Below are 27,669 nucleotides of genomic sequence, written 5' to 3'. Positions count from 1 at the left end.
GCTTTTCATGTCCAGGGGATTGAATCAAACTTACAGGACTTAAACCATATGATTACAAAGGTGCAACTTAATAAGGACTCCTCTTTTTACACCTGTCATTGCTCTCAAATAACAGATAAATTAGCCACCGTACCCAGCCTGATGACTCAAATACTGGGGGCTGTCCGGGATTCATCAAAGGAAACAAAGACAATCACAAACCAAGCAAACATCCAACAAGACGCTAAAAAGGAAACTGGCCGGCCAACAGACGATGATAGCAGTGGTGAGGAAAGTACGGAAACTCAAGAAAGATCCTCCTCTCTCTCCACCAATGATACCCCCATGCCAGTAACCTCAGATGACCTAAATTTAGTTGCCACCCGAGAGGAAGCTTTGCTAATTCAGGTACTTCCACCAACCAAGGTAACCCTAGATGATCAAAACCCAGCCGCCATTCGAGAGGAAGCTTTACAAACTCAGGCACCATCACCAATCAAGGTAACAGGCTCCAACTATCCTGAACAGGCACCCACTCTCACAAAGAGAGAAAGGAAGCGCCTGAGAAAAGCAAGAAAACTTAAACCACAGACTCGAGGGGCGCCACAATCACAGTCCCAAACAATATACAAAAACTTCAATGGCAAAGAAGTCACACAGCAGCCAGAGGCCACTCCACCTCAAATCAAAACAACATCAGAGCCAGGGCTACTTCTAACAACAAAGCCCTCACCAAAGGCAACTACCAACTCAAAAGGTCAAATAGAAAGTACAAGCTCAACCCAGGACGTAAGGAAAATGTATAGCATTTTCAACCGTCAAGGGGAGAAAGCCGATCGCAATCCATCAAGCTCAGACTTAGTTCATAGCGCAGAAACTGAGCATGGATCTCAACCAAAAGCTAGCTCCCAACTCACGCAAGTACCAGCCAACGACGGGCAAATAGATGCAGATACACCCGCCAAGAGCAAGGCAAAAAAGATAAGAGCCATGCCGAGTGTAGAAACTCACGCATCATCTGTCCCGGCCCCAAATGACAAGGAGGCAACAAGCAGCGAGAATACACCTAATTCGCCCACTTTAGAGCCAGATGCAGAATGGGCAAGAACAGTCTCGTCAAATCTCGAAGATAGAAGACGCCCAAACGACCAAAAACGGCACACCCCAAGCAATAAAATCGAGCTTATTCCGCAATATAGCTCAAGAGGCCCTCATGACATACTGAACAGAGGGTCCATTTTAAAACTTTTAGATGTACTACCTGACCTCCGACACCTACAATCAAGCGATTTGGTATCAATCGAGTTCAAACCTAACCCATTCAAACCAGGCCATGAATCCACGATAACAACATGGGCTAAACATACTATCACCGACCTAATCCTGACTCACAGGGAGGACTTTGCCTTATGGGGCATCGAGATAAAAAAGGTGGAGCCTGCACGATACCCCAGTCCGTTGCAGAAAGACAGCCCTAAACGAAGTCTTCTAAAAAATGCCAAAGGTCCAGATCAAAGAAGCTGCATCGAAGATGTAGACCATCCTCCCAGGCAGATTACAATTACCTTTGCCCATCAGGTCGCAGCCAAATCCGAAAGGCACCAACAAGCAACCCAGGCACTAACCAATAAGAGCTTAGAATGAACCAACGGTGGACGTACTATAGGAAAAGAGCAGGGCTGCAAGATCTGTTCGTGGAACGTTAACGGACTAAACACAAAACTGGAGGAAGATGACTTCATTGAATTCATCACCCAGTATCAATTACTCTTGTTTCAGGAAACATGGCTGACAAAAAACACTCCGATGGTGGGATACAAAGAATTCTTCACACCAGCACTTAAGGAGGCACGTCCTGGCAGAGCCAAGGGCGGCCTATCTATTTTCATATCCACTGACTTCCTTTGGCCATCCAGCTGCATCGAACTACATTCCACATGGATGCAATGTATCAAAATTGACATCTTGCCCACCATGGGCTTACTGATCATAAATTTATACATGCACCCTGGTGGAAAACACAAAGGGAAAAGGATAAAACAACTAATTACAGCAATTAAGTCATTAAAATCCACCTACCCGAGCGACAACATCCTAATTACAGGAGATTTCAATATGAATCTAATGCAGGACAATGAGGGAATCCTCCCTACCCACATCGATCCGCAACAGGGCAACCAAAGCAGGAAAAGCACAATGGGGAGGAAATGCGCATTAGAACTGGAATCCCTTCACTTGGACACCCTAAACGGAAGGGGCCTCTTGGACAAACCGGCGGCCCTAACGAGGGTCAGCAAGACTTCAGGCTCAACAATAGACTACACTCTGGCTGACCCCGACCTATTCACCTACATCAAAGATTTTAATATTCAGGCACGGGCAGAAAGTGATCACTACCCACAGACCTTCGTACTAACTACTTTGCCAGCTAAGTCCGAGCAAGCGCAGCCTTTATCTTTCAACTCCCAACTTTTCAATCTGCAAAGGCTAAATTGGAACGAAGAGAACATTTCGAACTTAATGGAGACTTGCCACTCACTGTTGTCACCCCCAGCCACGTCAAAAGACATAGTTAGGACATGGGAATCCTTCGTGGTGGATATAAATAAGATTTACCAAAGCAAACGCAGAGGACAAAAAACAATAAGAAACAGAGGAGGGAAATGGTACACTCCAAAACTACGCTTATTAAAAAGACAAATGAACACTTATCTCAGGGCTCAACGTAAAAAGGATTCTCAACTACCAGAAGAAACCTTGAAAAAAATCCAATCCTTAAAAAAAGAGCTAAAACGAGAGACCAAAATGGCCAAACGAATGCACATGGAAAAACTAGAGTGCACTATACTCCATGCAAGCAAACAGCGGAACTGCAAAGATTTTTGGGCAAAAATAAATTTCATGCTAAACGGCAAACATCGGCAGTTTAATTCAGATATGACTGACCAACTCTGGTGCAGCCACATTGACTCACTATACAACCTCACCCACGATACATCCACTGATAACACACTGGCACCACCATCTGAGACTACTACAACTCAAAGCCTGAGTACAATGGCAGAATCAAAGTTCCCCGACCTTAAAGTCACCTGCAAACCACTGACAGTGGAGCATACAGGAGAATCCGATCAAATCACGACGACGCAGGTACTGATCATCATAAAAAACTTGAGAGCAGATGGAGCCCCTGGTCCAAACGGCCTCCCCAACGCCTTATTCAGGCAAGATCCAAAGTTCTGGGCCAGCCAACTATCCCCTTTGTTTTGCCACAGCTTAAGCACCGGGAGTATTCCGGATTCTTGGAGGGGCAGTATTTTACATCCGATACATAAATCAGGAGCCCGCTCAGATCCAAATAACTATAGGCTAATAGCCTTAATAGACGTAGAGGCCAAGATCTACGCATCCAATCTTTTGGTAGACCTGGAACTCTGGGTCAACGGAAAAGGGCTAATCCCACCGACACAAACAGGCTTTAGGGCAGGAATGGGCACTCTCACTAACTTATCCGCGCTAACCTTACTGGCTAAAAAGGCAATCGATAGCTCTTCCACACTTTACACCTGCTTTTTAGACTTGACAGCGGCTTTCGATAAAGTCCCCAGATCTAAACTTTGGGCCAAAATGAAAGCCTGGGGCGCGCCGTCAAAGCTATTGGGAGCAATAATAGAGTTATACTCGCATACCTGGGTTCAAATAAAAAAAGGAGATGGCCGAAGTTTAACAAAGAAATTCACAACCTTGAATGGCCTAAAACAAGGCTGCGTGTTGGCCCCCAGCCTTTTTAACATCTACACCGCAGACCTAGAAAGTGATCTACGTACAATCCAGGGAGATCCACCAAAACTGGGACAAACATCCATTGTTAGTCTACAATATGCAGACGACATTGTGCTTCTCTCTAAAACCCCGATCGGCCTACAACGTTTGATTTCCCAACTCGCGTCATATATCACCAAAGCACAATTAACCATAAACCTCAAAAAATCAAATATCTTATGCTTCCCCAGCCTCAGAAATAAAAAAACAAAATTCGTATGGAGGATAAATTCGTCCAAATTGACACAGGTGGATAAATATAAATATTTGGGCATTTTACTTGACCATCAATTAAAGTACAATCACCACTTAGAACTGGGGAAATCAAAAGCCAAACAGCTTCAATTCGCCTTTAAAACTATACAAACACACCTAAGTGGCAGTTCTACCGGCCATTTGCTAAAGATCGTAGCTGCCAAATTCCTGCCATCGCTTACATATGGCTCGGAAATGATGGCAACCAGGGACTCCACAGTGCTAAATCTAGCCCAATCCAGACTGTTTAAAAACCTCTTCTCAATTCCAAGACACATCTCACAAGCCCAAATACGCTTAGAATATGGACTAACTAATCAGACTCCGGCAAGACAAGGTGCTCTGGCCAAATACTACTGGCGCATGAGGGATGCTGAAGATGATACCCTAGCACATCTCTGCTGGCTAGAGGTAGAAAAACAGGCCGGATCTACAAATTCAATATACAAATCTCTCAGGCAAGCGCTGGTTTCGTTAAAGCTGGAAGAAACCTGGCTTTCACCCATATCATACAACGCCTTTAAACAATTCACCAACAAAGCCATCAAACAAGCATCACTGCTAATGGACAAAGCCGCAGTGGCCGGAAAAAGCCATGCCTGGATCGTGTTGTCAACTTACAAACATCTGAAACCTCAGCCATATTTGCAAGACTGCTTTAGGGACTACTATAAGAGGAAATTAAGCCTTCTGAGGCTGGGATGCTTCTTGAGTATAGACCTCACCCCCAATTGGCAACGGTCCTGGTCAACTTCTGCCTGTCGTCTCTGTGGCAACCCCACGGAGTCTTTATTGCATCTAATATGCATATGCCCTGCATTGCAGAAAACAAGGAAGACGCTTTTGCTACCACTTCTAAGAGAAGCCCAGGTGAGAACTTGTAGGGCGGCTGTGATAGAATGCCTCAGCGGGTCCCGGATACAATTAGCCTGCAAAACCATAAAATTCCTGGCTCATGCTGCAAAAGAGCTAGAAAACAAGGAAATAATTAACGATGACTTCGGCCAACCGGCCTAATCACGGCTGCCCCAGGTCTCCCACTCCCCCTCCTAATGGTTACTCCCTCGCTTTCACCTCTCTAGGTTGTGTTCTCCTTTCTAAGTTAAAATGTGCATTTTTCACCAAACTCATTCGTTCCCCAAAGTTCTCGCTTTTTTCCTAGACCAATTATTAGTTGTTTAGCAGCTCCAACGAGACAGCCTTGTCTTCCCTCAGCCACATTTTTATAATAGTATACTGTGATTGTGTATTTGTCTAAACCTGTCAAGATTAGGTTTTAACTTTATGATTTTTTTTGGTGATTTTAATTTTGTTTTCATGCTGAGCTTTTGACGTATATGCTGTTTGTATGGTGGTAAGACCCACCCTTTTATGATTTTTATAAATCAAATAAAAGTATTTTTGACACATTTTTAGTGCAGAGTGATCACTGTGAGAGCAGGGTGAGCAGGTGAATGTCTTGAGTGCATGGTGATCAGTGTGAGTGCATTGTGATTAGTGTGAGGGCATTGTGATCAGTGTGAGTGCATTGTGATCACTGTGAGTGCAGGGGGAGCGGGTGAATGTGAGTGCATTGTGATCAGTGTGAGTGCAGGGTGAGCGGGAGATCGGTGTGAGTGCATTGTGATCAGTGTGAGTGCATTGTGATCAGTGTGAGTGCATTGTGATCAGTGTGAGTGCAGGGTGAGCGGGTGAATGGTGTGAGTGCATGGTGATTGGTGTGAGTGCATGGTGATTGGTGTGAGTGCATGGTGATTGGTGTGAGTGCATGGTGATCAGTGTGAGTGCATGGTGATCAGTGTGAGTGCATAGTGATCAGTGTGAGTGCATGGTGATCAGTGTGAGTGCACGGTGATCAGTGTGAGTGCACAGTGATCAGTGTCAGTGTAGGGTCAGCGGGTGAATAGTGTTTGTGCATGGTGATCAGTGTGAGTGCATTGTGATCAGTGTGAGTGCATTGTGATCAGTGTGAGTGCATTGTGATCAATGTGCGTGGATTGTGATCGCTGTGAGTGCATGGCGATCGCTGTGAGCGCATGGCGATCATTGTGAGTGCATGGCGATCATTGTGAGTGCATGGCGATCAATGTGAGTGCATGGCGATCAATGTGAGTGCATGGCGATCAGTGTAAGTGCATGGCGATCAGTGTGAGTGCATTGTGATTGCTATGAGTGCATGGTGATCAGTGCGAGTGCATTGTGATTGCTGCGAGTGCAGTGTGAGCGTGAAAGTGAAGGCGAGATTGAGAAGTGAGTTGTCTGAAAGCAGGGTGCATTCCCAGAAACTTGAAGTGTAGGGTTTCAGATATTAGTTAAACTATTGCTATAATGGCATTAATCAGGGATTGAGGCTGGAGGAAATAAATAATGTGCTGATCCTGCAACAAACTTCCAGTCTTATGATTAGCGTTACCAGCTCATTATTTTGATGGCCCAGAATTACTCAGTCACCTAAAGCTGTATTTTTAGCACTTATCTGTGAATACTTAGAACAGCAAATATAAATAGAAAGCACGTTTAATTGTGTCACTTTTAATTGTGTTCTAGGGCTGCCTTAATGATCCATGACTGAAAATTAAAGAGAACAAAGACAGAAAAGTCACATAACTAATTAATGTATACTTTTTTATTGATAACTGTATTTAGTGTCAAGAGCAGGCATTTTTCTTTTGGCAACCCAACTTTATATTCCTTTTCATTAAATGAATTCTCACACTACAACAAGAAGTGTAAAAATACAAATGTAAGGAATAGGCAGAGTGGGGGCCCAGGGGGGTACTGGAACCATAAAAAACATTAAGCCTCTGTAACCAGTTTACAAAGGCATGTAAATATGCTAATGGTGTTTAAAGACCTGTGAAAAACTCGGGCGTGCCGGAGATAAGACTCCAGACACTGCCCAGCCGAGCCCCGAGCAGCTCGAGTTTCACTGCAGCAGCCGGGCTGAGAGACAGGACGGGGGAAGAGGGGGGCTGAAGCCCTGGAGGCCAGGGCAGACGTGTGACTGTGAAGGCGCGAACCCCTTCACACCACTCCACGGCCCCCCTGGGGGTCACGCCCCACAGTTTGAAGACCCCTGCCAAAGGGTCTTCACTGTTAAACAGGTGGCCTTTTGATTTCTTCACATCACCCATTCAAATGTTTATAGGTCAGCTTTTTAGTTTGCCAGTTTATTCCTTTCCCCTTTATGTCCTTCCCAGCCCTGAAGAGTCACATCAGATACACGGTGTGACGAAACACATGTCGGCTGGTTCTTGACAAATGTACTGACAAAGATTGAATTATAAATCTTACCTTCACGCAAATTTGGACTTTGACCTTTCTGCCTTTTGTTCACATGAACATTGTCATAATTGACATCAGAACCTATTTACTTTGCAACATGTGCACAGGATTTGAACTTATCTGTTTGGTGTAGGCTTGCCCCACACTTATGCAGGGGTTGTTTTGCTTCTGGGTTTGTTGCCCCTGACCTGTTTGCACCGTATAACTTTGATCCAGAGAATCCCACTCAGAATCGCACACGCTTGAGCGCCAGATCTTCCTGTCCATTAACCCAAACCCATCCTCTTCTCTCATATTCCCCTATCTCAACGACTGGTTGTTAAAGGTGTGCTCTTTCCTTCCCCCAACCAGAGCACACAGTGGTGATGGATGGTCCCTCCTGGGATAGGGTGGCCACATGGGAGAGGCGGAGATCAGAGGCCTCTGGTCTCCGGCGAAGTCCAGGCTCCATATCAACCTTCTGAAGCTCCGGGCGATCCTAATTGCACTGAAGGCAAGAGTAGTGAAGGTTTTCACAGACAACAGCACTGCCATGTGGTACTGCAACAACAAGGCGGGGTAGGGTCGTGGACCTTATGTTAAGAGGCTCTGCGTCTCCGGACATGGCTGGAACGTCAAGGCATTGCCTTGGTGGTTCAACATTTGGCAGGTTCTTTGAACGCCAGGGCCTACAAACTCAGCCGCAGGTACATGCTGGATCACGAATGGCGTCTTCACTCAGAGGTGGTGCAAGGTTTCTCTTTCAACAGTGGGGAGAGCTTTGGTTAGATCTATTAGCCACCGAAGAGAACGCTCAATGTCAACAGTTCTGCGCGTTGGAATTTCCAAGGCGGCACTCGCTCGGCGACGCTTTTCATCACGAGTGGTCTATTGTACGCCTATACCATTGACACCCAGAGGGCTGAAGAAGATCAGGTGCGACCGGGCCAAAGTCATTCTTGTGGACCCGGACTGGGCTCGAAGAGTTTGGTATCCCGAGCTACTCAGTATGAGCATGGATCTCCCGATCCGACAGCCTCTTCGGGATGATCTTCTGTCGCAGCAGCAGGGGACGATCCTCCATCCAAACCTGCCCAGTCTACACCTCCTTGCGTGGAGAGTGAGCGGTGACAGTTGAATCAATTTGACTTCTGAAGTCTGTGATATCATTCTGGCAGCCAGGCGTCCCTCCACTAAATCGGTACATGCCTGCAGGTGGAAGAAATTTGTGGCCTGGTGCACAGCAAATGATGTAGATCCCATTTCTGCCCCTCTTTCAGAAGTCATTTTGTACCTTCTTTTTTTGGTCCGGCAGAGCTCTGCTCTGGGCACTATTAAGGGCTATCTTTCAGAAATTTCGGTCATTCTCAGGCTCCCTGATCAGCCCTCTCTTTTCAAGTCCCCTATTGTAAGTAGATTTCTCAAAGGCATTACTCACCTCTTCCCTCGTATTCTGTTTGTGATGCCGCAGTGGGACTTGAATCTGGTTCTTACTGATTTAATGTGCGCGGCTTTTGAGCCGCTTCACAACTGTCCTCTTCGTTTACTGACTTTTAATACTGCTTTCCTGGTTGCCATCACCTCCGCTAGGCGCATGAGTGAGCTCTAGGCTCTTTCCTGTAAACCTCCTTTTCTGTCTGTTCATCCGGACAAGGTTGTGCTCAGAACACGTCCATCCTTTCTGCCAAAGGTTGTCACTGCCTTTCACATCAGGCAGACCATCGCTTTGCCCACCTTCTTTCCGCCTCCGCATCCATTACAGAGAGGAAGAGAGGCTCCACCGTCTGGACCAAAAACGTGCGCTCTCATTTTACTTGAATTGCACACAACAGTTCTGATAGGATGACCAGCTCTTTGTTGGCTACGTTGGCGCTGAGAAAGGTTGGGCCGTAAACAAGCGGACTATCTCCGGAAGGGTTGTCTTGTGTATAAAAGCCTGCTATTCTATGGCTAACAAGGAGACTCCGGTGCGGCTGCTCGCCCATTCCACCAGGACGACGGCTGACACTACGGCATTGGGACGTGGTGTCCCTTTACAAGACATCTGTCAGGCAGCTACGTGGGCCTTGTTGCACACTTTTACTAAGCATTATTGCCTGAACAGCCAAATCCGAGAGACAGCTTCTTTGGCCGTTCTGTTCTCCGGGACTTTCAGGTGTGATCTTGGTTTGCAGACCCACCACTTGGGTTGGTATTGCTGGGGTATCTATTCTAAGGTAAGGAATCTATCACTACGTGTTTCTTTCAGATGAGCAAGTTACCTCCCTTCGGTAACGATATATCTGTAAGAAGCATTAGTTAGTGATAGATTCTTTACCGTCCGACCCATCCTCTCCATTCTGCGAACTAATTTCTAGGGTAAAGATCATCCCTTTCAGAGCCCTAGTTTCAATGCACCAGTGGTCAGTATCTTGCATGGCTCTGCTTTCCTGGCTCTGAAAGTCATTTACAGAACTGTCGCCATTGCGCGATGTCGGCGTCTAAGTAGCTGCTGCGACGTCATATCAGCGACCACGATGCCAACAACGGACGTGGAGCCGCACAAGGCCACCTTCCGACGCGCAGGGGTACTGCTGACGAAATTTTTCTGGATCTAGTTTGACGCCTGGGGTAATTCTAAGGTAAAGATTCTATCACTAACTAATGTTTATTACAGACATATTGTTACCGAAGGTAAGTAACTTGTTAGTCTGTGCTTCTTCCAGGATCTTCAACAGGCTTGTGGGCATCAAGGATACCTGAAGTAAACTCCCTCTGAGTGAAGGAGTCACCCCCCCTGCATCTGCAGGCAATGTAACGCAGTTGACCAGACTGCTACTCCTGGCGTCCCACGGACTTCGAAAGGCTCAGCAAGACAGGTGATGGTTCTGCCACTCCTTTGAAGCCTGACATGTCCTCCGCAAATTTGGGGCCAGTATTCCTCGTCAGAACCCCTGGGACGAACCCCTGTGTACTACATCAACTTGCAGTTGGGTGACTCTCCCACCTTCTGTCTTACACTGGGAAGTGTTCTTCTTCAAAACTGCAATGGCAACTTTTCTGTTGACTTCCATTAAGTATACAGCTGTGTTTTCACTCTGCGCACAGCCTCCATGGGGTTCCTGGGTACTTACCTTGGGTGGTTCCTTGGATTCCCACCTCTTCTGAGTCTCCTGGTCCAAGTACAGATTTAGGTCAGTGTGCATTCCACTTTTTTAGTATATGGTTTAGTCTCCCCCTCTCCCCCCCTGGCTTATATTGCAATTAAAGTATTGTAGTGTATTTGTGTTAATATCTTCTGTAATCAATAGACATATTTATATATATATATCTATATATAAATATAATGTGGTGCTTTTTTGTTTCACCTATAATACATGATTAGATCTAGTAAAACAAGCTTCTTAACACTCCTTCTAGATAAGCATTAAAGTGTGCTCTCCACAGTTACCACATAAAGAGCTTTCCAAAGTTGTCTGGATTAGTGCATGGTTCTTCACTTAAATTAGTGTAAACCTACATTGGGTATCTATTATACGGTTAGGTATCCACAGCTAGAATTCTCTATCAGTTGAACAAGTTGCTTACTTTTGGTAATTCCTTATCTGGTAAAGACTGTTTACAGACCCACCCATCCTTTCTGCTCTGAGGATGGATTTCTAGGGACAGAGCAGATCTCTTTCAGGACCCTAGTTTTCCACACCAGTGGGCAGTGTCCTTCATGGATCCGTGCTTTAGGTGTGGAAAGGCTAAAAAAAAAAAAAAAAAATTGGCGTCAACGCACCTAGCTGCTGCGAACATCCGTTCCGGCATGGAAGACGCTAACGATGCACTTGGAACCAAATGATGCCATCTACGGGCACACAAAGGCTACTGCTCTCGAAAAATCTTTGGGATCCAGTCTGACTCTGGAGAATTTCAAAGATAAGCAATTTGCAGCTAGATATATGTATAGTCTCTGCCAGATAATGTAAGTAACTTGTTCGCCATGTGTTGCTTCTGGCTTTAAAGGGTGCTATTGTGGTTGACTATGTAAGGGATGATATGTAGATTTGAGTGTTTGTTCCACCCTGCTTTATTTTTGATAAGGCTGGAGCCTGTCTTACAGCCCATTCACTGAGCACAAGGCTTAGCTATACTAGAAACAGATGCGTTTTGGGGGGATAATCAGACTATAGCCTCAGATAGCCAGCCATTAAAGCTTTCAACATCCATATCTAAAGAGCCTGGGATATTAATTAGGATAGATTGATACAATCAAGCTTTCCAGAAAGTGCCAGATTTTAACCTTCAAGAAGACACAATGGGCCAGATTTTCAAAAAGGAATTGCAACACAGGGCTCAAAGAGGCTGTGCTGCTGCGTGACACAGAGATATGGCTCTCTCCTCCCTTCTCCCTAGCGCTGGCTATGATTTCAGCTGCAGAGTGCCAGGCACACACCTTTGCGGTGTGTGTGTGATTCTAGCATACGTTTAAACAATACAAAACACAATAACCTAGACAAGGTTGAAAGCTTTTCCCTCTTAGTGTGTATGCTACACCGTGCAGTACGCATGCAAAGTCGGAAAAGAAAGAGAAATAATTGCTTGAGGCTTGTGAGCTGTACATCACATGCTTGTGCATAGATCGCCATCTGGTGTTCGGTCCGGATGTTTGCAGTTTGTTTTCTTCAAAGAAGTCTTCCAGTCACGGGACCGGTGACTCCTCCTTTTGGTGATAGTGCTCATGGGCATCGACTCCATTGTTAGATGTTTTTTTCCGCCATCTGGTTTCGGACGTGAATTGTTGCGCTCCGGTTCAACAGTTTCTCGGGTACCCCTCGGTGCACAATCCACTACCCTTGATGTTATTGTTTCTCGAACGCGTTTCCTATTCTCTGTGAATCATTTTAAGTCGAAGACCTTCGATCGGAAGACTCTTGGAGGGCAGTCGTGCCTACCCACCTCGGGCTCCATAGCAGTCGATGGAACGGACTCCATTTAAATTATGTCCTGCGTGTCGCACTAAGTTTCCGCACACCGAATTGTACAAAGTGTGCAACTTTTGTCTGTCTCCCGAACACGATGAGAAGGACTGCGACGCATGTCGAGCGTTTTGATCAAAGACGACACTTCGTGACCATCGGGCTCGATGTCACGAAATGCATCAGCAAAGCTGCTCCACAGTAGATTTATCGGCGAGGATTCCGATCAAGAAGAATCCAAAGCGCCTAAGCAGAAGTGGAGAAAGAACACATTGCCGTGTCTGAAGCAGACACAGATGTCGAAGACCAAGTCACACCAGGTCAACGTATCGTGAGTACAGATACTTCCTTCCCCTACCACTTATTCCACAAGAAGACTCCGGTCCCTCCTCTGCCCTCGAGCCAAGGTTGGCACCGACAAAAAGTTTTAAGCACCCCACCTTTTGAAACACAAAGAAAGGTCTTCGGGTTTGTGCTCGAGTCGGCCCCATACTGGCACCGAACCAGAAGGTTCGGCGCCACAATCCAGGCATGTCCACGTACACCTTCCATCCCTATCCAGCATTAAATCTTCAGTGCTGAAAACTTCAAAGCTGATACCTTCAATGCCGAAAACAGCAAATAAAGAAAAGACTCGAGGGCGTGGCCAAGAGCTCGATGTAAGAGGACGTGCCCGGGTAGAGCTCCGAGCGAGGCTCCCCTTCCACGGGCGATTTCTCCTTCAATTCCGGTGCATTCGGGCCCAAACTCGGACCGAGTGCACCCGGGGACCTGCCCTGCCATCCCTGAAAATTTCAGGAGGATCGGAGCACCGGACCCCCCGACCGTCGGCTGCTGCTGCACCTGCCCGCCCAGGGCTCACTTCCGGTCGGCGGCCCCATCTACCCAAGACCGGGGATCCGGCCCAACGAGGTAGGCCGCAACACGTGTGCACTCCCCGGCGCGATCCGGAGGGGAAGGAGACCGCGCCGCAACGCCGGCCGCCCACCAGCGCTCCAGCCGTGCAGGGGCCCCAGATTCAGCTGCAAGGCATCCAACCCTGGCCCACGGCAGGCGGTGAAATCGGCCCGCCCTGCCGACCGACCCTGGAGGCATCCTGCCAGGCCCTGCGAGCACCGGAGAGGGGGACCACTCGGACACCTGGGGGTCCATTTGATCAGCGTTGCCCCTGGCTCCCGGCAGACCACAGCAACAACTGACCCGCTCTGCCCCCTGGACCCTCACACTCGCCCGCCGCCTTGTCACTGGCCCAGCGAGGGGGACGAGACAGTACCACAGCGCCCGGTACCCCCGGTGAACCCACGGCGCGGGGATCCCAGAGACTACAAGCAGGCACGCCACACTGACCCGCGGCGCCCTGCACTGCTGACCCGCCCTGCCTGCCGGCGCTGGGGACTTCCCGCCAAAACTAGCGGGAGCCGGAGGACTATCGCACTCCACTGCTTGGTGACCCGCACTATCGACGTCGCCCCTGGGCCTGAATGATCGGCGACGGTAGCTGGGTGGCCCCACCTCCTGGACACCGGAACCCACCCGCTGTACAGATACAGCCGCTGGTCAACGTCGGACCCATCCAGTGCTGAAGAGCTCGGCCCACGCGACACACGGACCGTGACCACGTCGAGACAGCCCATCCAACAATCGACCTTACACCAGGGGACCTGCCCAGGCCCACGCGGGTGAGAACCCAGAACAGCTCCGCATTCTCCACCTCAGCTAATCCGGCACCGAGCTCCACGGTGCCCCACGCAACGTCAGGTGACATCCAGGATCCCGCACACCGCCCGGCACGGGCTGAGCGGACGGCCTGACCAGGAGAGGCTAGTACGCACGGGCCCCAACAGCGTTCGCCGTGAAAGCTTGCCTGACCGGCTGCCTACCCGTGACGACCACCCACATGTCAGGGGGGACCAGAGCGAAGACCGGCACCGGTGGGACACTGAGCAAAGGAAAGATGGTGAAGAACACAGAGCCTGACCAAACCGCCTCCAAACTGGACACTATGCTGGCGGCCATGGAACGCCTGGAGGAATCCATGCAGCTCACCCGTACGTCACTGGAGAACAGGATCGATAAAGTGGCTGTGGACTTAACGCTCCTTCGAGCGGACCACAAGAAACTGTCCGACCGCACCACGGCCTTGGAGCAAACGATGGCGGAGACCACACCCAAGCTGACGCAGACAGATAAACACGTCCGTGACCTACTCAACCGGGTGGAATTCCTCGAGGATAGAGCGGAGGATGCTGAAGGTCGGGCCAGAAGAAACAATGTACGCATAGTGGGCCTGCCGGAACGATGGGAACGGAGGGAGACTGCGGAACATATGGAGATCTGGCTCAGGGAGCTCCTACCAGAAGGCACCCTGTCACCGCATTTTGTGGTGGAAAGGGCGCACAGAGTACCATCCCGTCCACCCCCGGAGGGCTCCAGCCCGAGGCCAATGCTCATGCGGGTGCTGAACTACCGTGACCGGGACGCCATTCTCCGCGAAACGCGGAAACTGTCGGACATACAGGTGGACAACGCCAAGGTGATGTTCTTCCCTGATTACACCATTCAGGTCCAGCGCCGGCGTCAATCGTTCCTCGAGGTGAAACAACGGCTCAGGCGCCTGGCTCTCAAGTACTCCTTGCTGTTCCCAGCACGTCTCAGAGTGGTGGCGCAGGACAAAACCCACTTCTTCGATACTCCAGAGGCGGCGGCGGCCTGGCTGGATTCAGGAGTGGATGCGAACTACGTACCTGCGCCGAAGGAGCAGCGCCGAAATCGAGGTACCCGCAGGCGGAGACAACGACACGTCTCGAGGCCCGGGTCGCCGACCACAGACGCAGAAATCGGACCCACCCCAGAGCAAATACTGATTGAACATCGAGAGGCCATCCGGAGAACGGCTGAGATCAGTGGTTCACAATCGCCCATCCTGATCTCCAACGCAAGCCCAAGATCACGCGGGAGCGAGGACGACGATTTCATGTACGGACTGCCAGATGACTCAAACACTGAGGGCTTGCCGGATGTCACACCCCAAACATCGGATCTGATAGCATAAACGACCCTCCTCAACCTAGCCCAGGCCTGGGCATTGCGATTGGCATCCTGGGACAGTTTGGTCACTTTTAAGGCTGACCTGTCCGGGAGTCCACAACAGCACTTCTGAGACCCACGGCAGCTACATACAGCCCCATCTCCGTGATCTGAGCTCCACTCCTGATCCCCCCACCTACCGGCCCGGCACGGCCCGCCGTGACACCGAGAGAGGGGTTGGAGCGGTCCCATTGACACGTCACTGGGAGCAAGCATCTGGTGGGGTGGACGGACCCCTAGAGGTGAGTGGCCCCCCCTGAGGAAGTAGCAGATGGGATCCCCCCCCAGGGGTGGACTATCCGAGACCAGCGACATTGGGAACCCTGACTTGTCTGCGGACACTGCCACTGACATTTGGTGCCCCTAGACATACTGCCCGTGGAGGGGAGCTGCCACAGCTCTCTTGGCGACTTGAACTCACTTGCTTTACTCACGTGCTGAACTTCGTCATCCCCCCATTGAACTCACGGATTGATTAAGCTCGATAGAGCGTTTGGGCGGCGACTCGTTCTGTCGTTGCCCTTTTGGTATTATGTTTCTGTTAAAGTTCTTCCTTTTGAGACTAGTGTGGACATTGCAACGCTACAACGTGCATCCCTGGGACTGTGGGAGTGGGCGAGGGGTAACAATAGCCACTGTCCGCGGCCGCTGTGTGTGTGTGGGTGGGGTGGGCTGGGGGTTGGGAGGGGGGGGCTGGGTGCTTGAGCGCGATGCATACTGTGATGGCTACGGTTAAATTTTGTACCTGGAATGTCAGGGGCATGCACACACCCTCACGTAGATACCAGGTGTACTCATACCTTAGGCGACATCAGGTCCAGATTGCACTACTGCAGGAGACACACCTAGTCGCCGCTGAGGTGGCCGCACTTCGCCGTAGGTGGAGGGGGCAGATATACGCCACGACCTTTTCAGCGTTCGCGCGGGGGACCCTGATCTGGGTCAGACCTGGGGTTCCATTCGCACTAACACACAGCAATATCGACACCGAGGGACGCTACGTCTTCATACAGGGCAGACTAGACGGACAGCAAATTGTCATAGCCTCCATATACGCACCCAATGTGGAACAGGGGAAATTCTTCACGCGCTTGTCGGCAGTAATTGCGCCCTGGCCAGACGTACCCTTGATGGTGGGCGGGGATTACAACTGCGTACTAGATGTTTCCCTTGACCGCTCGTCCCCCCCAGCAGCGATCGCCCCAGCGCAAGCGACTTCCAGGGCCCTAACCGATTGGGCGACACAATGGAACCTGCACGATGCCTGGCGAGTCAGGAATCCCACCGCCCGGGTGTATTCCTATTACTCGGGAGCCCATTCTCTGCATGTTAGGTTGGACCGATACATGCTGTCCCGCGACCTGATTTCCTCCGTGACTGACGCTGACTATCTGGGACGGACGCACTCGGACCATAACCCGCACACACTGGTCTATGGATGGCGGCGCCCACGTCCGCCCGTACCCACATGGCGCTTACAGCCGGACCTCCTACTCGACCCGCCATTCCGGGAGGAGATGTCCAGGAGAATCATTCAATATTTTGAAGACAACACCGACTCGACCTCCTCCCCGAGACTTGAGTGGGACGCCTTCAAGGCGGTCACCCGGGGAGGCTGCCTCAGTGTTCAGGCGGGCCTGCGAGGCCAGGTGGAGAGGGATCTGATAAGGGTGGAGGAGGCGCTACTGGATAAAGAACGGGAGGCGACGGGAGGCGATGATTCCCAGCTGATCTCGACCAGGGCAGATCACGCTGCGTTGATGGAGCGCCTAAAGAACATTAACTTCGCGGCCCACTCCGCGCGCACTCACAACGCGGGGGACAAACCTGGCAGACTGCTATCGTGGCTGATACGGCAGGACGCGCAGTCTGCGCCGGTCCTATCGATCCGTACGTCCCAAGGCGTCGAGGTCTACACCCAGACACAGATCCACGAGGCGTTCACGTCACATTACAAGTCCCTGTATAACACACGGCTGCAGGCCACCGTGGTGGAGATCGTGGACTATCTAACGACCCTGCAGCTCCCAACAGCTACTGCTGCCCACCAGGCGGAGCTGGGTGCTGCAATTACCGGTGAGGAACTACGGGACGTGATTTTCTCCCTTTCCAATAGCAAAGCGCCGGGCCCTGACGGGCTCCCGGCAGAGTTCTACAAAGCCTACTCACTGGTGCTAATACCAGAACTGCTGAGAATGTATAAGGCGGCATTGGAAGATGCTGAGCTCCCAGCGTCCCTAAACGAAGCTAACCTGGTCTCTCTGCTGAAACCAGGTAGGGAGGCGACCGAACTTGGCTCATACAGACCATTGGCACTCCTCAACACCGATTATAAAATATTAGCCGCGACGCTCGCCCGGAGACTTGCACCGCTGGTCCCCACGCTGGTGCACGCTGATCAAAATGGCTTTGTGCCCACCAGGAGCACGTCCTACAACCTACGCCGGTTTTTTAAGATCCAACGGTATGCAACCCCTACCTGGCCGCGTTCAGGGTGCATCGTGCTCGATCTGGAAAAAGCGTTCGACTCGGTGGAATGGCCGTATCTCCTCCGAGTCCTTGAGAAATACGAACTAGGCGAAGCCTATATCCAGATGGTGGGGCTCCTCTATCAGGCGCCCGAAGTGCGTGTCCGGACTGGGCGGTTGTTTTCCGACAGGATCCGCATTGGGCGGGGTACCAGACAGGGCTGCCCCCTCTCCCCTATGATATTCGCCCTGGCGATGGAGCCATTGGCGGAACTGCTCCGCACCTCCGGCACCACATGGGGCATCCCACTAGCGGACGGCATACACTCGGTGTCTCTATATGCCGATGATCTACTACTGTATGTCAGAGATCTCACATGCATACCTGAGGCAATCGCGGACATCTTCCGTACATTCGGAGATATGTCGGGGCTCCGCGTTAACTGGGCCAAATCGGGAACCTACGCATTCAGTAGCGAGATGCCGCAATGTGAGGTGCGCATGATGGGGGAGACGCTCCGATGGCACCCGACGGTATTCAGGTACCTAGGGATCTTGATATATCGAGACCCCGTGGATCTCCTGGAGGGTAACCTGGTGAGGGCTATATCCTCACTCACGGCCCAGGTCACGTTCTGGAACTCCCTCCCGCTGAATGTGCCGGCCAGAGTGGCACTGACCAAAATGATACTGCTCCCCCGGCTCCTCTATTATTATGCTAACCTGCCAGTGTATGTGCCAGCGCGCATATTCAGAGGGCTGGAAACTCTCACCAGGCGCCTTATTTGGAACAAAGGGAGACCACGGGTAGCGTTAAAGACTCTATATGCGGCCACGGACGCTGGAGGCTTAGCCGTCCCCAACCAGGAGCTATATTACTTAGCAGCCCAGCTACAATGGGTCGCTTACTGGCTGAGCGGCAAGAACCTGATAGACACGGCCACGGCTGATACCACTCTGTCCCCCGTGCAGGTGCTCACACTCTTCCACCCCCTAACGCAGGGGCGACACCCCACACAAGTCCATGTGGCGATCGCGAAGCGGTGCTTTGCGCGGGCCCTCAGACTTACCAAAGGCACAGTGCCCTACGCTCCGAACCTGCCACTACTGGGAACTCCCTTGGGCACTAGCATACTTTCCTCGACTGCGCTACGCAGCTGGACGGCGGCAGACCTGGACGACCTGAGCGGCCTATATAGCGACGGAGTGCTGCTGCCCTTCGAGACCCTGACCGCAGACACCGAGCTGCCAGTGGGTCAATTCCTGGCACACGCCGGACTCCTACATGAACTGACGAAGGCATGGGGTGACATGAGCCAAGAACCGCCCACTCATCTTCTCATCCAGTACCTGCACGTGATGGGCAATGGGTCTCACATAGTGCACTGGCTGGCACAGGCACTACACACCCATACTCTATTCTCCTCCCAAAGGCTGAGGGGGAAGTGGACGACCGACCGAGGCTCCGACTGGACGGACAAACAATGGACCGCAATATTAGCGGGCGCTAGAAATGTTCCCCGAAACGCGCGATTTAAAACCATCCAATATTATATCATTCATCGAGCATATTTGTCTCCTGACAAACTGAATCGCTATTTCGGACTCACTTCGTCGGCATGTCCCAGATGCGGCCTCCTAGACTCAGACTTCCTGCACGCACTCTGGAACTGCGCCCACCTCGCCTCGTACTGGTCAGCGGTCACTGACACGCTGACGGCGGCCTCGGGCGAAACTCTCCCCAAGACGTGGGAAGTATGCCTACTGGGGCTCTACAGGAGAACCAAGCAGACCAAGCTGCGGGCACGCTTTTGGGACTTAGGCCTCATTACGGCTAAACGCCTCATTACGAAACGGTGGAAAAACGCCAACCCACCGCGCCCTGCAGACTGGCGTCGCTCTTTTGGCAACTGGGCCAGTGCGGAGAGTGTGTCACTACACAGAGAGGAGACCACTGGCCTACGGAAATACCCGATCGCCCAAGACTGGGACGCTACCCTGATCGCGTACCACAGGGCATGCGCCCGGGCCGGTATAGAATGCCAACCTGACGCGGAATAGAAGGGGCCCTGTCGCTTGCTGTCCATATAGGTCACGGAGTTTGCCCCCCCCCCCCACTGCCGCGTCCCCCCCCTTCCTCCCCCACTGCCGCGCCCCCCCCTCCCCCCCTCATTCCCCCCCGCCGCCAGCCCCGACTACCGAGCTCTTGCACACCGAGCGATGTCCCCTGCCGCCCCCCGCCGCTGCCCTTCCCCCCCCCCGCTGCCTCCTCCCCCCCCCGCCTCCACCCCGCGGCCGCAGCGACACCACATCCTCGATCACCCCCGCCCCTGCGCAGCCCGTACAGGGTGCACCACACACGGCTAGGATTCAAGACACACTACCACACGCACATGCACTAGTCCAACAGTTGTTGAAATGTTTCTCCCTCCCCCTCCTCTTTTAATTCCCAGTTATACCTTTTGGTTGACACAGAGACTGTTGATTTTGTACACGCGCTAATGCTCGACACCCCCCTCCCTGTTTCCGTATCATACAATGGCAACTGGGTGTTTTCATGTACAGGCAGCGGAAGCCCAGCGATCCATGTGACGACGGGGGATATGATCCTGCTCCAGCTCGCTACTGTACTGAACAGGGAACATAACTCAATGCAATGACTGTCGGATTTCTTACAGCACCCTGGTCCTAGCGCAGTGCCATGAGCCGCAAGCGCTGCGGCACGAGACATTTCCTAGCACCGCTGCTTGTGAACTAATGCATTACCACTGGCTACTGTTTATTTTCACTCGTATTTAATTGCCATGTCATTCTGTACTGACAGCCGAGTACCGCTTGTAGTAGTGGTTTATTGTTATGACACTGTGTGACTGCTGTTTAACTCATCTGTGAAACTAAATAAAGTTTGGGACCATTGGTCTTCAAAAAAAAAAAAAAAAAAAAAAAAAAAAAATAAAGAAAAGACTCTCTCTAAATAACTTCTGTCCAACGTTTCATCTTCTGATCCGAAACAAAAAGAGCTGGAAATAAATTCAGATACCGGACATATCATTGCCAAATTACCTGAAAAGAGGAAAATGGGCCTTCAAGAGGATTACCACATACCTCTGAAAAAGAAAAATGTGGGCACTAACCCAGCCCCATTTCCTCCACTTATGTATCCAAACTTGCTTATTTCACCTACAAACTCACCACCACCACCACCTGACCAAGAGGATCAGGGAGATGGGGACCATGATCAGGATAGTCCAGTAGACCCTGACCCATGGGAACATTAAGATAATGACAACAACACTGATAATGACCCAGATATATATGCGTCTAAACCCTCTCCACCTGATGATAACATAGGGTACATTGAGCTTCTTAACAGGACTACTCATTATTACGGGTGGAATTATATAAAGAGAATTTAGAAGAGGATTTTCTATTTAGTACCCCTCAAAGAACCACTCATACATTACTGATGTTAAAGGGAATGCAGATGAGATTTTTAATGATCCCTAAAGGGCAAGAATAATCACACCTAGAGTAGATAAAAAGTACAAACCTTCACCTACTGACCCTGTCTCCATCAAAGGTCAGGTGCCTTTAGACTCTCTTGTAGTTTCCAATGCACGCAAGAGAGCTAACCCAGACCACAGGTGAAGCCCCTCCTCCTGATAAAGAGTCAAAGTTATTTGATGCTTCAGGCTAAAGAGTATTACAGCAAACAAACTATGGACGGAATACTGACAATGCAAACATTCTCCCCCAGTGAAAAGATCTGGGTTAAATCCATCGTTCTTTTGCCCACTCCGCCACCCCAGTTTGGACCCAGTCATATGCCAATCAGTCCTGACCCTGTGCCCCATGGAAACAATCCAGACAGAACTGCTAGGCCAGGTCCTTCCTGGACCAGAAACAAGCATCATGGGACCGGTTTCAGGGTATGTCACCCTTCTTCAGCCAGGCTAGCTTGAATCCAGTGGCACAGTGAGCAAGGGACCCACGTCTGGGCATACCCTTCCCACTCAGGACGAAAAGTGTTACAGCAAACAAATGATGGACCGAATGCTGACAATGCAAGCATTCTCCCCAGTCAAAAGATCTGAGCTAAATCCATCATTGTTTTGGCCACTACACCACGCCAGTTTGAACCCAGCCATATGCAAATCAGTCTTGACCCTGTGCCCCATGGGAACAGTCCAGACCGAACTGCCAGGCCAGGTCCTCCCTGGACCGGAAACAAGCATCCTGGGACCAGTTTCAGGGTTTGTCACCCTTTTTCAGCCAGGCTAGCTTGAATCCAGTGGCACAGTGAGCAAGGGACCCACATCTGGGCAACCCATCCAACTTAGGGCAAAAAGGGTTACAGCAAACAAATGATGGACGGAATGCTGGCAATGCAAACATTGTCCCCTAGTCAAAAGATCTGGGTTAAATCCATCGTTCTTTTGCCCACTACGCCACCCCAGTTTGGACTCAGCCATATGCAAATCAGTCTTGACCCTGTGCCCCATGGGAACAGTCTAGACCGAACTGCCAGGCCAGGTCCTCCCTGGACAGCAAACAAGCATCCTGGGACCGGTTTCAGGGTATGTCACTCTTCTTCAACAATGGTTTAAACCCAGAACTATGACTGGGGGTGAATGTTTTGCCAATGTGCAACATTCCATCCATCACCTTGTGTGTTTTGCTGTTCGCCCTATGTGGGAAGGGTATGCCCAGACTTGGGTCCCGTGTTCACTACACCACTGGAGTCAAGCTATCCTGGCTGAAGACGGCTGATAGCCAGAAATCGGTCCTAAGATGCTTGATTCCGGTCCAGGGAAGACATGGCTTGGCAGTTCAGGCTGGACTGTTCCCATGAGGCACAGGGTCAAGAATGATTTGCATATGGCCATGTCTGAACTTGGGTGGCGTGGTGAGCACAATAACGATGGATTAAACCAGATCTGTGACTGGGGGTGAATGTTTTGCCAATATGCAACATTCCGTCCATCGCCTTGTGTGTTTTGCTGCTCATGCAAAAGAGTGGAATTGCAGGCAGCCAAATAATGGGGCATTGCGAATACTAAAGCCTTATTAGCGTGTTCCGATAGAGCTCACTATGACGAGTTAGAGAAGGTCATGCAATTTATACCTGATGAGCACAAATCTAAGGCTAATGATCTTATTCAAGAAGGCAAGCTCATTACTAATACCTCTATTAGATGCGCCTGAGATGCAGCAGACAGAGTGGCCCGTGCAGTAAGCACCAGTGTAATACAACGCAGACATGCTTGGTTGAGAGTTTCAGGTTTCAAACCTGAAGTGCAAGCCTCCATTCTTAACCAACCATTCGATAAGGAACACCTCTTTGGTCCAGCAGTTGACACCTCGCTGGAAAAGATGAAGAAAGACACTGAGCTTGCTAAGTCCATGGGAGCTTTGCAATCACTTTGAGGTAGGGGTCCCTCTCGTCGCTCCTATTATAGAGCGGGCTCCAAGAGTATATCAACAGAAAATTCCTCCTCCTCCTCTTATAAGGGCAATAGTCAATCGCCCTCCTCAAGGGGCTATTTCAGAAGTGGATTTAGAGGGGATAACTGATAAGGGAAGAGGTAGAGGCAACTTAACATGCACTTCCCCCGCAAATACCAAACAGTGACTTTTTTGGGCTACCCCCAGACTATTCCACTTTTGTCGGGGGACATCTTAGTCAATTTCTCCCAGCCTGGAATACCATCACATCAGACAAATGGGTATTATTGATGTTCCAACCTGCCAGGACTGTCGGTGGTACCACATCAGACTCTGCACCTCACGCCCAATTTCCTCACTCGAAGACATGGAGACATACAGAATCCAAATCCAAAAGAGCTCAAGCTTGCGATCTGGTTCCTGAAGTCATTGAGTTTGGTTATCTCAAGCTCCCACTAGACTGTATGAACATCATTAAAGAGGCTAGAAGACCTACCACAAGGGCTTGCTATGCAGCTTGGTGGAAACGATTTATAATATACTGCAATAACAACCACATTAACCCACTTGATGCTTCAGTACAAAACTTCATATGTTACTTACTCCATTTACAACGCTCAAATTTAGCGTATACATTTATAAGGTTACATCTAGGTGCCATTGCTGCATATCTGCACAACCGAAAGCATCTCTCTCTTTTCAGAGTCCCCTTGATTAAAACATTCATGGAAGGGTTAAAAAGAGTGATTCCACCAAGATTTGCACCAGCGTGCAACCTAAATATTGTCCTTACCAAGTTAATAGGTCCACCATTCCACCATTGCACAAATGTGAGCTGCAATTTCTCACATGGAAAGTTGCTTTCCTGGTAGCCATTACATCACTGAGGAGAGTTGATGAGCTACAGGTATTTTCAATTGAATAAGAATGTTTTCGCTTACACAATGACAAAGTGGTTCTTCGTACTAACCCACAATTTCTATCAAAGGTAGTTTCTGCTTTTCATTTGAACCAATCTGTAGAGTTGCCCATATTCTTCCTGCAACCAGATTCAGTGGCAGAGAAAGCTCTTCACATATTAGACATTAAAAGAGCATTACTTTATTATATTGAAAGGACGAAACCATTTCATAAAACCAAGCAACTATTTGTTGCTTTTGCATCGCCGCATAAAGACAATGCAATTTCTAAGTCTGGCATTGCAAGATGGATAGTAAAATGTATCCAAATTAGTTATGCTAAAGCAAAAAGTACTTTACCTACACCCCCTTGAGCTCATTCCACACGCAAATTGGTGGCTACAATGGTTTTTTAGGGAACATTCCCATTGCAGATATCTGCAAAGCTGCAACATGGTCTACTCTAAACACTATTGTATAGATCTGTTCGCCAGACAACAAACTAATGTAGGACAAGCAGTTCTCAAAATATTATTTGTCAACTGCAACAGCTACAGGTTAGCCACCGCTTTGGGAGCAACTGTTGTATAGTCTATGCACAAGCACGTGTTCTACAGCTCACATGCCTCGAACAGAAATTGTTACTTACCAGTAGGCATCTGTTCTTAGCATGCGTCCACCCGCCTCTCCGGGCACCTATACTTGTTGCAGTTACAATCTTTTATAATGTAATACTTATTACATACATACGCATGGTCATCTTTTTATACATTACTAGCTCCATTCTCACCCTATGACGGCAAACAATCTAACAATGGAGTCGATGCCCATGTGCACTATTACCGAAAGGAGGAGTCACTGGTCCCGTGACTGGAAAGACTTCTTAGAAGAAAAACAAACTGCAAACATCCGGACCCAACACCAGGTGGTGATCTGTGCACAAGCATGTGGCTCTACATGTCAAGAACAGATTTCTACTGGTAAGTAACATTTTTCTTTTCTCTTGTTAGCACCTCCTTTGAAGTGGTATTAACTTTTGGCGCTAAACCATCTACAATTCTTTGTAGATGTGGTTTTGCGTCAAAAGGTTGTAAGCCCTCTTGACGGTAACACAAAACAGTGCTTTGCTCTTCTTTTATGGCGCTTTCCAGCATCGTTATGTGCTGGAAAGTGAATTCCTACAAAACTTTTTGTGCTGGTTTGATGCTAACCTAGTGCTAAATGTTTAAACCCTACCTCTATGATTTCCTGTTTTCTGTTATTGATGTATGCAAAGTTTTGTAAAGGTTGCAAAAATTCTGAGCCACGTTAGACAACTGAGAAGCAGTGTTATCCATTATCTGACGATTTTCATTAGTATAAGTATTTTTCTCCTGGCATTAAACATGTTTGAATAGTTATATTGAAGCAAGAGATTTCCCATTATTATTTAAAAAACTGACATGATGCATAGGAAATCCATTCTTCAGACAATATGTTGGCAAAAAGATAGTCCTTAAATAATCGAGCAAACTCTATATTTTCATTATGTCAAGTCACAGTTATTTTTCTTTTTCCCAGGTTTCTTAGTGAGACAGACTGTGATAAATATCTGTCGGAGAAAGAGGCTTGAAAGTGATTCCTACAACCCTCCACATGTCCGCAGGAAGCAGAAAATAGCCGACATTGTCAACAAGTATAGGAACAAGCAGCTTGAGCCAGAATTTTATACTTCACTTTTCCATGACGTTGGGCTCAATTGGTGCAGTCCATGAGGCAATATATATATATAAACTTCTCTGCAGCTGCCTCCTATACACAATGTTTGACAACCAAAATAAAAACAGAAACGAATCTTCCATGCTTCCAAAAGATGAACAATACCTACTTGGCCTATAAACTCAATTTCGCATTGAAAAGCAGTGAGAAAACTTTCATTTTTAATATAAAATCTATCTTGCACACTAATCCTTTCAAATGGTTGCTCATGTGTGTGTTTTTTATTTTGCGAAATCACGGACCAATTTAGAGACTAAATACATCAGAGACTGTCCCACACAAATGGTGATATTCTGATCGGAAATTAGTATATATAGTAGATTTTTAGGCAACTCGTGTTACAGAATCTCCAATCTACATTTAAAGTGTGATAGAAGAGGTTTTTACTTGGAAACATTTTGATCATTCAAAATGCCATGTTTGTTATGTGTAATTATTTAGTCCTTAAAAATAAACTATCAGCCATCAGTTAATCCATTGAAAGTCCATCAGTCACCGATATTTCACTATAGAGGCCCGTTCTTTTGTTCTGAATTAATAAGGAGGTTGCTAACATGTTACAAATGAGTTTGGCTAGAAACAACTTTTGTTTGTAATTGAATACCACAAATTAAGTCTACTCATTTAATAGAACTTAAGGCTTTTGGTGTACCAGATATCTTTTGACAGAGCTTTGTTAAAGAAATCAACTGGTGGCAAATACTGTAAGACAAATGATCAAAGAAATCTACAACTGGTGGCAAATACTGTAAGGAAAGTCACTTAATGAATGGCATAGGGTGGAAAGTGTTCCATTTAAATTATCTTAATGATGATCACTTCGTTGATTAAAGCATGGTTTTCTTGCCCTCTTTACAAACAAAAGTGCATCTTATCATTCCCTCAATCTTTCCATTTGTTACTTTGTTTGTGATGTCTTAAGCGCTTGGATTTGAGAGGGAAAGTTAGCTGATTTTGTTTCTACTTTGGGTTTTCCTTATTAGTTTAAGATACAAACATTAAATGTTCACACCTTCTGTTGCTAGATGTTAATCAGGATGTATTATTTAAATTGAAACTTGAATCCAATAAAGATGTGCATGTGAAATGTCTGTTTTTTTTGTAAGCCAAAAATGTGTGAGCTGCACTTTTTTAACCGTGAAATCTCATATCAAAGCACCAAGCATCTCAAATTCCCAAATGTTTAAGGCCATGATATGTTTTCATATATGCCCATGGTTGTTAATGCTTATTTCGACAAAAATGATCTGCAAGCTGCATGATTTTTTCATGGAAATGTTGATGAACTAATTTTTGTCCAGTAGCATCATAACATTAAGCACTTTCGTGCATGCCACAAATAGACCGTATAGAAACGTTAAAGCTGAACTCAAAGAAAATGCTGCAGGTAATGCATTTATGCAACAGATACTTACAGTTCCACTGACAACTTTCTATTTCCCTATATCAAACGATTCTCTTTTGACATGTGTTGTGCTCAGTAACCTTCAATCTGAAAGAGACTACTAGCCGCAGATTCCTTAACGTAGAATTATCCCCAGGCGTGAGACTGGATCCAGAAAGTTTTTGCCACAGCATCCCTGCGTGCCGGGGGCGGGGCGGCACCACTCGACTCCGCCCAGGCGTCGTCCATGTACGTGACGTCCTCAAGGTCACATAAGCCCCGCCCTGGCGCGCCCCCGTCAGTTTTTTCCTTTTCCGCGTGCAACGCGGATCCGATCCTTGCTACGGGCTTGTTTGGGGCCCCTT

The 27,669-nt window shown here is 48.7% G+C and overlaps 1 protein-coding gene across 2 annotated transcripts in view; it reads left to right on the top strand.

Moving 5' to 3' along the window:
• RALGAPB (Ral GTPase activating protein non-catalytic subunit beta) overlaps nt 1-27,007 on the top strand; it is a 1,758,088-nt gene extending 1,731,081 nt beyond the window's left edge. For both annotated transcript variants that reach the window (XM_086932393.1, XM_086932392.1), the window contains exon 30: nt 25,723-27,007. In XM_086932393.1, coding sequence (XP_086788519.1) covers nt 25,723-25,916 — 194 coding nt within the window. In that variant the 3' untranslated portion in view covers nt 25,917-27,007. The remainder of the gene's footprint in view (nt 1-25,722) is intronic.
• Nucleotides 27,008-27,669: the final 662 nt, after the last annotated feature.

Source organism: Lissotriton vulgaris, chromosome 7, assembly GCF_964263255.1.
Source record: "Lissotriton vulgaris chromosome 7, aLisVul1.2, whole genome shotgun sequence".
In the NCBI taxonomy this organism is placed as follows: domain Eukaryota; kingdom Metazoa; phylum Chordata; class Amphibia; order Caudata; family Salamandridae; genus Lissotriton; species Lissotriton vulgaris.
The sequence above is the reverse complement of the archived record's forward strand: the minus strand, read 5'-3'. Positions and strand labels throughout refer to the sequence as shown.